Source organism: Equus caballus, chromosome 8 (assembly GCF_041296265.1).
Source record: "Equus caballus isolate H_3958 breed thoroughbred chromosome 8, TB-T2T, whole genome shotgun sequence".
NCBI lineage: Eukaryota > Metazoa > Chordata > Mammalia > Perissodactyla > Equidae > Equus > Equus caballus.
Window position 1 is genome coordinate 83,352,549 of NC_091691.1, and position 16,185 is coordinate 83,368,733.

The following is a 16,185-nucleotide window of genomic DNA, read 5'->3' on the forward strand; positions in this document are numbered from 1 at the left end:
TAATATTATGAGATGAACATTTCTCACATTACAATAAAAGCTTTATAACTATCCTTTTAATGGCTGGTTAATAAGAACAGCTTATGGAGAGCAGCTGACTGAAGTTCCTATGAGCATTCTCCATTTTTATCTGCTCCTACAAAATTATCATCATTCCCTACAATAAGTTAAATGGATACTAAATCCTTACAGGTGATCTAACAAAATCTGTATTTGCAAGCAAGAGTTAGAAATCAAGTAAATTCAAAGACTAAAGGAAGGCAGATGGTGCCAACCCAATGCAACTCTTTCCTGGCCCAGGGGAGCTGGCACAAGGGCCAAGCCTTAATCCTATGAAACTATTCCTACCACAGGGCCTCTCCCTCAATGTTAACACAGGGCAAACATTCCAAAACATTCCCATGCTTCCAACAGCAATCCACTGGTTTCTCTAACTGTAAGAGCTATTAATCAGTCAGGTCTCTAAATTAAAATGCTAGTTAGGACAAAGCCATACTTAAATCAAATGTCCTCTTAGGCTAAAACTCAATTTTCAAAAAAATAAATGAGTTCCATTTCAGTGAGCAGAATACAATCAGTCAGATAAATGCAAACTGCATCCATTCCAGGTTCAAAAACAATCTCTCTAGAAATCACAAAGTGGTCAACACCATATTCATACTGCAAACCACATTTTACAGGTGAGTATCACTGTCAGATGTTCAGAACAACTTCTGAAAGCACATTAGTTCTCCTGGGTCACTCAGAAACACTACGTGAACTACTAGTAGTAACTCAGGGGCAAACAAATTAAACAATTGCTTGTGATTGATACATAGAATATACCGGCCCTGCCACAACGGTGTGTGTCTAAATGATGTACTAGATAAATGACACTCTAGTGCCCTCAAAGAAAGACTGTGCTTCCCAAAGGCTTTCAAATCTCTGAAGCAAGTGAAGATGTACCTGCCCCTACACACGAGTGTCCTGGAGAACAACTGCACAGACACTGAAGTTTGACACACTAGTAGAGCCAGCTGTGAAATGAAATCTGTAGTCAATCCTTTGTCATACAAATAACCATCTTCTTAACTTGTCTAATTTTGAGAGCAGACATTTACATGTTCAGGTATATTTTTTAAAGCAAGGCAAAAGTAGGGTTTAGAAATTTATAAACTCTGATTCATTCTCCAACAATAGATTACTATTTTGAAGTTGCAGAGGTACATTTCCAAAATAAATCACAGCTCAGACTCTTGAGGGTTTCTGAGAACTCAGGCATTTTCATAGGTGCTTTGAACAAATATTTAAAGCACACAACGGGCTGTGAATATGCGTTCCAGTAGTTTTGATTCTCCTTATAGATACAGAAATAATAGATAATAATATACAAAAGCTATTTGTGAGTAAAAATGAGCTGACCTCAATCCTTGAAATAAAACAAAATGTATTTATATAGAATGAAAATGTATTTGTGTGTGACAGTAGAAGCTTTACCTACAATTAATGATACAGCGATCGGCAAACACAGACTACTCTCCAGCTCCAATTAAATATATAAGAAACAACAAGTAGTAATATTTTCCAAAATCTACACCACTAAGAGAAGTTTACAAAGGGAACCTCACACTGAGCATTGGTTTAACCAGTAAACAACCCATAACTGAAGCATAACAAAAAAACATACCAATATTTCCTACATTGTATGAGCACCTCTGCTTTCAAAATGAAAGCAGCTACCATCTTTGCTACATTAATAAGAATATTAGGGTAGCCATAAAAATAAGGTTTATTACACAAACATGGAAAGTGGCTCAAGGTTCATTACTGATCTATTACACGACTGCATTAAAGCACAGAACACTAGCAGCCACCACCTCCCACCTACCATTTGTAATTCTCAGCCCACTGGCCAATAACTCAAGGGATAGATGAACCATGAGATTTCAAATGGACTGACCTGAACTCTCGTGTTTAAAGCAGACAGGTTGGATTTGCCATTCAAATAGAGAATGATTTATCCTTTCATTCTGCACTCAGCTTCCCTGGTTATCTCTTCCAGGACCATATCCTCCCTCCCACTGTCAAAGAGAAGCCCTTACCTGTGGTAGAGCAGCTGTACTGTGGATACTGTGTGAAAGCAATAGCCCTTTCAAGCCCATCTCTCTCCATCTCTTCAATTGCTTCTTCTGTTAAAGGATGGACATACCGGAATCCAATATAGTATTTGTGAGGGGCTATTAGGAAGCATGTGTGGAAAAGAGAAAGTATTAATCTTTATATAGATTCCTCGGAATTGCCAAACACAATGCAATGCCCAGAACAAAGAACAGTTAACCTAACTTCCTGTGATGCTGATAGTGTGTCTAGTTTAGAATATTCCTTGGATTTTATCCAGGCTTCAGCTAGTACATGGACTTTTAATCACTATTTTCTGGAATCAACCTCCTCACTCCACCAGACACACCTTTACTTAGCACTTTTTTTTTTTTTTTTACTATACTAGTAATAGTAATTATCAAGTATTACTTTTTTTAAATTTTTTTGAGGAAGATTAGCCCTGAGCTAACTGCTGCCAATCCTCCTCTTTTTGCTGAGGAAGACTGGCCCTGAGCTAACATCCGTGCCCATCTTCCTCTACTTTATATGCGGGACACCTACCACAGCATGGCTTGTCAAGCGGCGCCATGTCTGCAACCGGGATCCAAACCAACGAACCCCCCCAGGCCACCAAAGCGGAACGTGCGCACTTAACCACTGTGCCACCGGGCCGGCCCCAGCACATGGTTTTTAAAACTTAAGCTTCTGTGTCTTATTCTCTGCTCTTGGCTGAGACAAGAGAGACTCAGGAGAAGGGAAGAAAGAACCAGCACTTATTCTTCAAGTGCACCTCCTCTTATGTACCAGATACCAGGGTAAAAATTTAACTTTTTTTTTTCTCATTTAGACCCCATTTTTCAGATAAGGAAACAGAGACTCTCAAAGGTTAATGAACCCACCCAAAGTCACACCTGGCAGATGGTGGGGCTGAAATTATAACATGGGTCTCCTCACCCCAAAGCCCATGCTCCTTCCATGCCCCCAGCCTGCTTCCACCACTGGAGTTCCCTCCTCCTGTTCCCTTACACCCCAGATCACCGAGTTTGTATAAAACTGGAGATCCTCAACAAAAGTTTATTGATAACAAATGACTGAAATGACTCTCCTCATTTAATATATGAAAAAAATCCAACAACTTTTTTTTCTTTTTTGAGGAAGATTAGCCCTGAGCTAACTGCTGCCAATCCTCCTCTTTTTGCTGAGGAAGCCTGGTCCTGAGCTAACATCCATGCCCATCTTCCTCTACTTTATATGTGGGATGCCTACCACAGCATGGCTTGCCAAGCGGTGCCATGTCTGCACCCAGGATCTGAACCGGCGAACCCCGGGCCACCAAAGCGGAACGCACAAACTTAACGGCTGCGCCACCAGGCCGGCCCCCCAACAACAATTCTTAAATTGGAGGCACCAACTGGGATTTAAAATAATTGCTCTTGACACCTAAATGGCTCAAGTCAGCACACATCTTTGCATTCCTTCCCCCATCACTTTACCAATCCCTTCTTCTATCTCCTCCTTTATCCTCTTGTATCTTCCCCCCTATATTTTAAAAGCATCTACAACCACTCAATTTCTTAGGCATTTATAAAATCATAAAACTGAAAGTTTCCTAAAGTGACCCAGGCTTGCTTCCTTGTCTTTTCATAGAATTACACTAACTTATACCCAAGGATGATATGGAGAACACACTACATAAACATTAAGTAATAGTAAATCTAAGATGCTAATACTGTTCAAGCATTAGCAGGAGCATTATATATACACACACCCATTATGTTTTATATATATATATAAAATTTCCTCAATAACTTGACCCAGGGAACTGTGAATCAACGGAGCATATTACCAAGGACAGAAGCAGAATACCGATGGAAGAGAGAAGTATGTCTGTGCATGGGAAGGAGTCTGATTAGATATTCTCTGGTTGGGGTCTACAAAAAGAGGAAGGAAGGGTGTAAACAGAATCATTCTCAGCTGTCTGTCCCTTCTAAGTCACCAATTTTATGGTCTCTTGCATAAAATATGGTGAACTGCAGTTAGAACACAGCAGAGTGACCCTGGAAGCCAACTCCAAATGACTGACTGTTGAAAGATTATGGGGTTCATGCTAAACTGCCAACTATCACAATATCAGCAAGTCCATCTTTTTTGGGGGGAGTGGTGAGGAAGACTGGCCCTGAGCTAACATCTGTTGCCAATCTTCCTCTTTTTGCTTGAGGAATGTTGTCCCTGAGCTAACATCTGTGCCAATCTTCCTCTATTTTTTATGTGGGACACTACCACAGCATGGCCTGATGAGCGGTGTGTAGGTCCACGCCCAGGATCCGAACCCGTGAACCCTTGGGCTGCTAAAGCAGAGCATGTAAACTTAACCACTACACCACTGGGCTTGCCCCTCACCAAGTCCATTTTTAAGGAGCTCTTGGTGAGCTGAGCTGAGGTTGAAGTGGAATCTGCTTTCTAACCTATTTTGAGACAATACACTTATGAGACTGATATAAGAAGAGCCCCCAATGCTGCAGGTCAACCAGCTCCCCACATGTTCTTTTCACCTGTGCAGTACTGGGAAGCTGCAGCCTAAATGCCTAGGGTCTGAGAGTTCCTCAAATACTGCAGCCTAAGAAAGGTGGAGAGGCTGCCCTCACACATAAACGCAGGGTGGTGACCACATTTTGAAGTGAGAGACAGTTGAATACTCTGGCAAGAACAGATAATGCTTTCTAAACTGTCCAATTGATGGCCTCCAAAAACACATTTTACAGAAAGTGACAATGTGCTCTCTCTGACTGGGCCTATCCTGAGGAAACAACAAGTGTTCACAGAGGCTCCTTGCTGGTCAGGATAGATTTCCCACTGCAGCTGGCTGTCCCCAGCAGAGCGTGGGGAGAAGGAGCCTCCTGGGTGTTAACCAGCACCACATCTGGCCAGACTGAGTTCAAAACACACTACTTGCTGGCCTGGCCTAGTCTACCCTCAGAGCGGCTACCCAGTGAACACTCTCCAGTGAGAACTACAAAAGGAAAAAAGGACTGAACAGAAAAACCAGATATTTAAACAGCAAAACTTCATTAATTTCCAGTCCATTAATTTAGCAAGTACAATACCTCAAATGTTTGATTTGAACATGACTCCCTGAGACAAAGGTTTGAAATACATATAGCATGATGCCTTTAATTTGTATTAGATCATGAACCCTATGCCAATGACGAATTATAAACAAGCTCACATTTACTGAGTGTCATGTACTATGCACCACACTAATGCCTTCCAGGATTATCTTATTTAATTTTCACAATGATCCAAGGAGTTGAGTTCTGTTATCCCCATTTTCAAGAGGAGCTTTAGTGGGGTGAGTAATCACACAACATGATTTCATGCCTGGAATCAGACAACGAGGCATGGGGAAGCCAGCTCCATCTGAATCTGAACAAGAACCCATGCTCCTCTCTGTAATGCATTTTATAAAGAACAACGAAATTATTCTACTGAGTAGCACTTACCTATAACTTCATTAAAAGCAGTTATAATCTACATAACTAAAATTTTTTATATTTTTATATTTAGACTTTTCATGAAAGGATTACACTTCTCATCTATTTCTTTCTGTAGTCCCTAAATTACTGCAATGTAATGTAACTATATGAAACCAATTCCAAGTTAAATTCCCTCACATACAGTCATGCATTGCATGACAACGCTTCAGTCAACAACAGACCACATACACGACGGTGGTCCCATGAGATGAGTACCACAAAGCCTAGGTGTGTAGTAGGCGATACCATCTAGGTTTGTGTAACTATACTCTGTGATGCTCACACGACGATGAAATTGCCTAACGACACATTTCTCAGAACCATCCCCATCATCGAGAGACACACACAGTCGCATGATGGACAGGCAAGCAGGACAGGACTGAAACTCACTGTATTAGTCAGTTGGTCAATTCTATGCAAAGTCAGTGCAGGTCTCAAAATTTCTATACTGGCTACCAAGCAGCAACTATTTCCCTAAAAAATGGGAGTATTAAACATTCTTATGTTTGTAATCCTCACTTTTTGCCTAAAAAGAGCTTTTCCAAATAGACATAAACAAATAGACATAGTTCAAAAGCAAACTTTATAATTTTGCAGAAAAGAAAATATAAGAAGACAGGAGGAAGAAGAAAGAGATGAAGAGAGGGAGAAACAAAGAAACCAGAAAGCAGGCAGGAAAAGCAGCACGAAGTGGGGAGGGAGGGAACCGACTGCTATTCCCACCCTAAGAAGCACTTGGGTCCTTCATGCCGAGCTTCAGGTCCACTCAGTGGAGCAAGAGCAGGAGGACCAGCAACTTCCTTCCAGGCAATCTGGCGAGCCCCTGAGGGCCACAGAGCCACACCTGTGATCTTCTTGTTCTTCAATGCAAAGTTCTCCCAAAGAAGTTTCCAAACCTTGAGGCTATGTCATGTTTCCTACATCCACACTCTGTGTGATCATCAGCCCTCATAGACGTTTTGTAGAGCATCTCTCCAATGCATCTTCAAACGATTTTCTCTCTGCCCCTTAGGCAGACTGGCCTGCAGCAGCAAGGTCCCACTAAACTGGAAACAACTTCTAAGTAGAAACCAGGCTTTTCGACTCTGAACAGTGCAGGGCACTCACTGGGCCACTGATAAACGAATGAGTGGGTGGTCTTGGGCTTCATTAAGCACCACTACCATACCCTCAAAGCAGGTCTGCCAAAATGATTAGTTAGTCATCCACCATGCAGGAGAAAGTAGTACTTTAACTTGCCTGCCTCAGAGAGTCCCAAGCTTGGGCCACAAAGGATGGTGATTGGCCAAAGGGTCAACAGTACCAATGCCCTCCCAGGACCTGGCCCTGGACAAAGTTCCAAGATCCAAAGAACTCAAAAGCAGCCCCAAGAGAATTTACTTCTTGCCTTTGTGCAAACTACCAGGAAACTTAGCTCCATGGAGGTAAGGACGCGACTTATTCACTACTTTATCCCTCGTCATGATACCTGACATGTGGTCAGTGCTTATAAGTATCTGGTGGCGGGTGGATGGAAGAGGAATGGATGGATGTGGGAATTAATGGATGAAAGAGTGGGTGAGGGAGTGATCAGATGGGCAAGTGAAAGAAGAGAGAAAGATGATTTCTTGCCACATTAGTAACGATTTAGTGACTGGACAGGCAAGCCACCAAGATGATTTGTGCTTCATGGCTTCCCTAAACTTATCCCCAAAGTTATAATGAAGAATAATAGATTTTTGTTTCCATATAGGTCTCTATAAGATAGAATGCTTAATAACTGATTTTTTTTAAAAAAATTACTCTTACAATTTTGACTATGAAAATATGAAGTGGATATTATTATTCTTTGGTCCCTATCAAAGAAGGAGATAACTAATCGTAGAGTCTAGATGCTTGTAACTTCCTCTCTTTGGACTAAATGGCCACATATTAAAATGATCATACGATCATAAAGTCAGAACCCCAACTGATATAAATTTGTAGAACAGGGATTTGCATAGAAAGGAATTACAGAGCAGTTGAAAGTTATGCTCTAAACCAGACTGGCCAGTATCAGGTACAAGTTGTACGACTTCGGTTAAGTTACTTAACTGTGTCTATTTCCTCATCTCTGTAAGGGAGATAACACCTACCTTACCCAGTCATGGTCACAACTGAATTATATTCCTTAAAAACTGCATCTACTAAGTACCATGTTAGATGTTGTTGATCATTATTAACAATTCCTATTAGAATGGGAATTTGGCAAAAATTGGCTTGTTATATAAACTCTGCATTTAAAAAAAATAATAAAATGATCAGATGTTTCATAATAAGTGGGACACTGGATTAAATCCAGGTCATTCCATGGGACTCTTTCCAGGACAACCTGGGAGGCCACGGCCACCACTGGCTTGTCTGACCTGGACAACCCAGCGGCCTCACCAGACAGCGGAGGCGGCGGGAAGCATGCCTTCCATCTGTAATCCTTTTTCAAGTCTGACAACTCTGCAACAGTCCTATATGGTTATGGGCACTATACTAACACATCACAGAAAACATGGCACCCCCCCACCTCCTTTTTCCACTGAAAACAGCATAGCAACTGCAGATCTGATTCACACTAAGCCTTTTATCATGATAAACTGTTAATAACCAGAGAGTTTGTTCTCTATGAAGTAAGCGTGAGTAGAGGTCAGCCAAGTTTCCCCTCAACAAACATTTTAGAAGATTCACTGTGGCATGTGTGCCTGAACTGTATAAGACACGCCCCTGAGCCACAAGGGAAGGCAGGAAGCAAACCTAATATTCAGAAGCACAACTGAACAATTTTCCAAGTGAGACGATCTGCTGAGGGCCAGAGCCCTGTGTCCCTGCGTGTGATGTGAAACGGTGGATCCTGACAGCAACTCGGGCTGACGCTCAGTGTCGTCTTCTCAGAAAAGGAAATGCTTTTGGTCCTGCCTAGTAGGGCTGCCCTTTGCAAGTCTCCACTGTGTCACACTCCTTTCCCAATCCTGAAGCCCTAAAATATATCCGCAATTAATGTATTTCATGTGTCCTAAGATGCACATTTTTTGTTTTAACATTTCTCCTATTGGTCCGCATATACAATAGACACTGTCTTAAAATTAACTGGCAGAGTTTTTTGTGTCTTAGTATTATACAAGGACAATATGTGACCTGCAAACTACGGTGTCTTGAATGCGATTACATATGCGCTTACAGTTCACTCCTGTAGTGTTTCATTCTGCATGTGATGATTCTGCGTTAGAGGTTCTCAGAGGACAGTTACCAAATGCAATCCTCTTTTTAGTGTCACGTCCAACAGGGCACTTAAATGCCTCACAATGGTGGCATTGCCGAGAGCTGAAAGCACTTGCTGAAAAGTTGCTTAGAATCTCATGGCTTCAGTGACAACTAGCTAATTGTGCTCTAAATGTTGATCTAAATAGCTATTCACACAGAAAGAAAAGGCAATAAGCAGCAGCCTCAATCCATTTCCAGAAGATTTCTTCCAGGGCATGATATGTGCACCTTTTATTCATGATATGTAGCCTCTTCCTATTAATCTACTCAACCTAACACACACCTCAAACTTCCTTTCGAAACTAATGTTCCAAATCTCTAGCTTTTTTATTTGCAACATAAGGAAGTAACAGAAAAGGCTACACTGCCAAGGACAAAGGATAATGCCTCAGGAACTGAGTTAAATGACTGTGCGTCACATGGGAACCCCCACAAATCGAGAGCTGCCGGGACAAAGAACTGCATTTGGCATCCAAGAATGTTTTGAATTTCTAACTACTTTGAAAAAGAAACCCTAGTGAGATGCTGATTAAGAAACACTGTACCGGTGTGTGGGGACAACTCGTCCAGCAGCTTTACCATGCCTTCTCCTTGCTTGGAAGTCCACATCTTGATGGGGGATCCGCCTCCAATTCTGCGGTATTGCTCCTGAATTTTGGGGGTTCGGCGTTTGGCGATGATTGGTGCCAGCTTACTAAATCATTTAACATGTAGGGAAGTAAATTTTATTCCACATTAGCAACCTCAGAAACATTTTCTTCTCAATAAAGAAAAGATAAGCAAAATTTTAAGAAGAGCCTGACAAGATCAAGCCTTTAGAAACAGAACCCTGAGGTCACTGACAACAGCCAGCAATTTGGCCTAGATTAGAGACACAAAACTAGACACTATCTGAGGCACAGCCGCCTCTGCCCACAAGTTGTTCCACCAGCACACCCTGAAGATTCAGGACACCAAACACCTGTGCAGAGACGCTGGACATGTGCCAGCCACTATCTTCACACCTCTTGATCCTGAACCTAGCAGGAACTAGGACATAAAAAATATTAGGAAGTACACATTCGTCTTAATTTAAGAAAATGCATATTAATTCTACAGATGTACTTGCATATTTGAGCAAAGATATGTACACAAGAATGTTCACTGTAACACTGTAAACAACCTAAACATGTGTGTGTATGTATGAAGGACTAGATATGCATGGACTATTTCCTCCAGGGTGGATAACTGGGAGACTAGAGGCCAAGGTGAAAGACACATTTGCTTTTTACTTTGAACAGTTTATTCTATTTGCATTTTTTTATCCTATGCATGTATAAACTTTTCATTACAAAAACTTATTTTAAACGAAAAAAGAGCATATCCTTCTTATATCTAATAGAAAATAATAATGCTGCTCTAGCCACTACCAGATATGCATTAAAACCATTTATTTTTTTGAAACTATAGAACTGAGATACATGTAAGGCAAAACACATTGCACAAGTTATGAACAAATGCAAGTGTTTATGTGTATCTTACTTTTGAATAGGAAGTGTCATGAGGTCTCGGTCCAAGAAGAGCCTCAGAAGGAAGTCATGAACTTCTCCAAGGGTTTCAGGGCCTCCCATGTTCAGCATTAATATTCCTGTTTTCGGCTTTCTACAAATAAAATGCAACAGTTGATTTGTAATACTTCTTATTTTCCTTTAGGGTAGAATCTTGGTCCAGCTAGCAAACTCTCATCTAATCTGTTCGAAGCAAAGGTAAAAACATACAGATCTTTTCACTGCCATCACGTGGCTACCTATCTGCAAATGCAGGAGGCCTCCAGTTCTGCATGGTCCCAGCTCAGACTCTGGCCTTCATGTCCTAGCTCCATCCAAGGCACCAACCTTCAGCAGGCTCGAAATGTTTCCCTATTAAACTGGCAGCGCTGTACCAAGATCCCAATCTTCAGGGACTGAAAGTCACGAGAGAAATCTAAAACTGTCCTGCAGCTGAAGCACCTGTTCATGTGAAAGCCTTATGGATACACAGGTTACCTGACCTCTCCAAACTTTAGTATCCTCATCTGTAAAATAAAGAGTCCACCACCAACATCAAAAGGTTGTTTTGAGAATTAAACGGATAATGTCCTTAGTCATTTAGCATGATCTGGCACACAGTAAGTTCTATTAGACACAGAGAAGCCATTAAACCTCCACAGTATACCAACCCATCTCCCACTCTGCTCCTTTCTCTTTAGTCAATTATTTACTACTGACAAATGATTTCTTACTACTCTGCCTCCTTCTCCAGAGCCTGCCTTCTTCTTAGTCCTTCTTCAGTGTCTCCCGCTATAATAAACTACAGTTCTCACTTTACACTCAGCCCTCCATTCTTCATCTAAATCCACGGGTTAGGTAATTCCTGTAAGACACTGCTCTAACTTACTCAAATTAGTCCCAGGCTAAAGAATCAAGCACTGAATGAGTAAGAAGAAATAGCGAAAAGAAAGCAAAACTCTGTAACAAAAGTTTTAGGTCAAGCAGCTTCTGGGAAATTAAAAACACAAAAAGACAGCAAAAATGCACACTTCTAAAATCCAGAGCAGCTCTGGAGCCTACGTAGCCCAAGGTGAGCCAGTCCAGGAGGAGTTCTCTACTCCCTAACCCCACCAGGGGGCAAAGTGAAGCTGGAGCAGAGAGAGAGCCTGCTGTGTGCTTCTGGGAGCCACAGAAGACCACGACTAGAGATTCTGAACTATGAGGTCAGAGCCTGAGACAGTACTGTGGAGAACTGGGGGCCTGTGTGTTCCCATGAACGGTGGCCACTGATGGCAGTGAATGAGTCTGCAGGTGCAGAACTAAAGGACAAGGAGTGTTTCTTCATTCATCCTTTTTTTTTTTGCATTAGAAAATTTAGATATAATTCACACACCATAAAATCTGACATTTTAAACTTTACAATTCAGTGGCTTTTAATATATTCACAAGGGTATGCAACCATCACAACTATCTAATTCCTGAACATTTTCACCACCCCACAAAGAAACCTTATACTCATCACCCATTCTCCCTCAGCCCCAGCAACTCCCCAATCCACTTTCTAGGTCTATGTATTTGTCTATTTAGGACATTTCATAGGAACAGAATCATATAATAGATAGCCTTTTGTGCCTGGCTTCCTTTACTTAGCATAAAATTTTCAAGGGTGTAGGCTGAATCAGTCCTTCTTTCCTGTTTACGGCTAAATAATATTCTGTTGCATGGATCTACTCTCCATTCACTCTCGATAAAGCAGCTGAGAAATAAGCAGCCTGACGTTTATCTAAAACACCATTATTACAAATGCATTTTCTAAATCTCCTCCATCAAGACCACCTCTAGCTACCATAGTAACTAAGCCAATGCTGTCAAGATGGCTCTCTTTTGGAAGATTATTCTTAATGTGTTCTAAAACTAAAGACATGATGACATTCGAATTGCAATTTTTAAACAATTGTTAACAACATTTGGCGATAATATTAGGCAGCACAGTATGTTAAATTTATACAGGTGGAAACCATTTTCCTGATCACACACACTGTAGGTGAATAAAGTGTAAATATGAATTCTTAGCCTAAATTTTCAAAATAAGAACCAATTCATAGGGAAAGGGAAAAGTTCCATTACAATGAAGTCAGGGATTTTCTCATTTAGACCCCATTATAAAGATTAACTAAGTTCACTTTTCACATCATGGTCTCAGACTAGGGTTTCTCAACCTCAGCACTACTCACATTCTGGCTGGATCATCCTTTGCTGTGGGGGCTGTCTTGTGCACTGTAGGAGGTTCAGTAGCAACCCTGGCCTCTACTTACTAGATGGCAATACCACCCACCCCACCCCAGCTGTGACAACCAAAAATGTCTCCAGACACTGTCAAATATGTCCCAGGCTGCAAAACGCTCCCCCACCCTCTCTTAAGAACCACTGTTTTAGAGGAAGGGACTTTAACCTCCTTTTACTAAACTAAGCAACTATTGTGAAGATGTCATTGTTCTATACCTTTTCCACCCCCACTGACCAGAAGTCCCATCAATGAATTAACAAACTGGTATTTGGTTTTCTTTTCTTTATACCTCAAAATTCCAGATTCATTATATTGTGAAACTGTAATATTCCCTTAATCTTTCTACTTAGACCACCAGTGCCCTCCTGGGATCCTGTCTTTCACCCTCAAAATCTGTGACTCACAATAAATTAAGCACATTTTTCCATGGATTGCTGCCAGTTAAGAGATTACTGGTTAAGAAACTCGAGGCTAAGAGACTTACCTAAGCCACGGAGGGTATCAATGTGCAAACGGGATTTAGAACTGTTTTTCATCTATAACACCTGAGCTCAGAACAAGAGTGGCTTTAAATGGGACATTACTCTGCCCTGCAAACCTATGTTTTGCAAAACATGTTCATCTTATACATGAAAGAGATGCACACAGTTTAAAAATATCTAAATACACGTGCACTTAATTCAAAACGGTGTTGTGCATGACGAATGGCGCATTAGTAAGCCGTAGTCTGACACCCCTCTATTCCAGAATGTGAAGAGCAAAGCTTTAGTCAAGAGACTCTGTCCCTTCTCCTCTCCAGACAAAGCACATCTGAGACCAAGGTCTGAATGGGTAAGTTCTCTTTGTTTCAATGTAAAAGTGTATAGAGTAAAACATTTAAAACTTCTCATTTCAAAAGGTTTCAACATTTTGCCATTTTTATATTCTAAGACTCTCAAATATCAGGTTTTTCCTTTGAACTATTAATTGTACATAACAGAAACTTAAGCTCATCAATTAATAAAGCAATAGAGTAATTCTATTCTACCATATACAGTCAGCATCAAGATAAAGAAACAAATCCCAGCTCCTCATTAAACCTACGAGATGTAACTGGCCTGAGGATCTAAGCTGCCTCTAGACCAGGGTCTGGCAAACTACAGCCATATGCCAAAGTCACACCCTCCTCCCCTACTACCTGTTTTTATAAATAAAGTTTTATTGGAACACAGCTCTGCTTGTTTACATATTATCTATGGTTGCCCTCACATTCTAACAGCAGAGTTGAAGAGCAGCAAAAAGAGACCAAATGGTCCATGAAGCCTAAAAAGTTTACTGTCTAGCCCTTTATAGAACAAGTGTGCTGACTCCTGGTCTAGCAGTGTCCAGTCTAGCATCATCCAGTCTAGTCTAGTCTAAGCACTAAACAGCAAAATGCCTTCATAATGTGTAGCATCAGAATCATTCACAAAGAGGAGCTGGCCAGGTGGCATGGTGGTTAAGTTTGAGCGCTCCAATTCGGCAGCCCCGTGTTCACTGGTTTAGATCACAGGTATGGATGTACGCGCTGCTTATCAAGCCCTGCTGCGGCAGGTGTCCCACATATAAAATAGAGCAAGATGGGCACAGATGTTAGCTCAGGGCCGCTCTTCCTCAGCTAAAACTAGAGGATTGGCGGCGGATGTTAGCTCAGGGCTAATCTTCCTCAAGAAAAAAAATTAATTAAAATAAAATAAAATAAAAAAGAATGATTCACAAAGAGACTCACCACTTCATCATCTCTAATACCCAAACATTAGAAATAACCTATATCCCCCATAATATGGGACTGAATAAATTATTATTTATTAAATTACTCTTAAGCTGTTAAAATAATTTATAATATTTATATTTATATGGTGACACAGTAAATAAAGAGGAAGCTATAAAAATAGTAGATGTAGTATTGTCACATTTGGTAAATATCTACTAAGTGAATATTAATAGATATATAGAGACAAAATATTGGGTGGTGAGATTATCAGTGATTTTTTGATCCTTTTCTGCCTGTCTGTATTTTCTAAAATGAACTTATTTCTTCTGTATAATCACGATATAAAGTTACTTAATAGAATTTGCATTTTTTAAGATTCTTATTTAATTTTAATAATTTAATATTAAGGCTACTTATATTATTGCCTTTTGCCACTAGGATAATATATTACTGAAATCATTTTTCTTCCAGGTTCCACATCGAATCAGTTCTTCAGGTTACACCAAGTACCCCAAGTACTTAGAGCACTTTGTACTATGGCTGAGGTGAGAAACGAGCGACTGTGGGGGACAAGGAGGAAGGGTAGCCTGCTCAACATGCCGCCAGGATGGAGACAGTGTCTGTGCTTCTTGTCTTCCTCATCAGATTCCATCGTTTAGGAGGAGAGAGAGTTGAAGGAAGAGGATTTGGGGCCCCGCCCCTAATGCTCTATCCCCTATAAACCTCAGTTTATTTAGTGCTCAATGTACCCATGATTATACAGTGTAAAACAACACAAAATAAGACTACTTTATTTTCAAAGCTGTATAACTTTTACAGAACATCTCGTCTACCAGAAAGATGAAGGTGTTAAGAGTTCATAGCTACTTTCTTTCTTTCACTCTGCCTAGTGTCAAAGTGCACTGTTTTTCTCTATGTTCTCATCCAAACAACTGCCCTTTATAGTCTTCTGTTGCCTCTGTACCTGAGGAAGACTTGAGAACAGATGTGGTTTCTATTAGGGAGAAGGACACCCAGCAACAACACCATGCCTGCTGACGTCCACCCACAAACAGCAGAGCTGAGGTATGAAACACGTACTTTATTTCTTTAATAAGTTATAAATCTTATTACGGCATTTATAATTATGTTCACTGTGTTAACAGATGAAAAATGATGGTAGAGTTTACCATAGAAATTCTTGGTAGATTAGCTATCCTTCATCCTGTACAGGATAATACATTTCTAGGTATAATTATGTTAGGTTCACAAATACATTTCCAGCATACATATAATTTGTGTTACCTGACATATTCCAGAAGTAAATTCCTACACAATTTGCAGACTATACTCAACTCTGTGTCCTTTAACAAAAGCCCTGTGGGATTTTTACTTGTCAATCATACCTCAACAAAGCTGGAAAATAAATAATAACTTAAAAATCTGTAAAAATTCAAAAAAAATCTTAAAAGTCCTATGGGGATGAAATCTGTAGTTTAACAGCTATTGAAAGGAAGCCAAGAAAATAACAACACTCCTTACATACTGGGTTTTCCCAGCAACGTTCCTCCTAAGTCACATGTACCCACTGGTATTTGCATCAAAAAAGAGAAAATCCTTATCAGCATCTAAAATTGGATTCATACCTCTCCCCAGGTTGAACTTGCGGTTTGGGGCTTCTGGCACGTTGGGCTGTTTCTGACGCTCCTGCCGCTGTGGCTGCATTCAACTGGCACCTCCACGGCTGACGGGCCCTTGAGCTGCCATGCACTACTGTGACAAAATTAAAGTGGCAGA

General features: G+C 40.7%; 1 protein-coding gene across 8 annotated transcripts in view; it reads right to left on the minus strand.

The window, feature by feature from the left end:
• The window catches only part of FECH (ferrochelatase), a 33,929-nt gene that overhangs the window by 12,796 nt on the left and 4,948 nt on the right, over positions 1-16,185 (minus strand). For 4 of the 8 annotated variants that reach the window (XM_001488915.7, XM_023647866.2, XM_070275740.1 and 1 more), the window contains exons 2-5: positions 16,035-16,161; positions 10,404-10,523; positions 9,428-9,576; positions 2,082-2,216 (exon numbers count right to left, since the gene is read on the minus strand). In XM_001488915.7, the coding sequence (XP_001488965.4) occupies positions 2,082-2,216; positions 9,428-9,576; positions 10,404-10,523; positions 16,035-16,161 (531 nt within the window). The remainder of the gene's footprint in view (positions 1-2,081; positions 2,217-9,427; positions 9,577-10,403; positions 10,524-16,034; positions 16,162-16,185) is intronic. The other 4 variants (XM_023647865.2, XM_070275737.1, XM_070275739.1 and 1 more) reach the window with 1 other exon arrangement.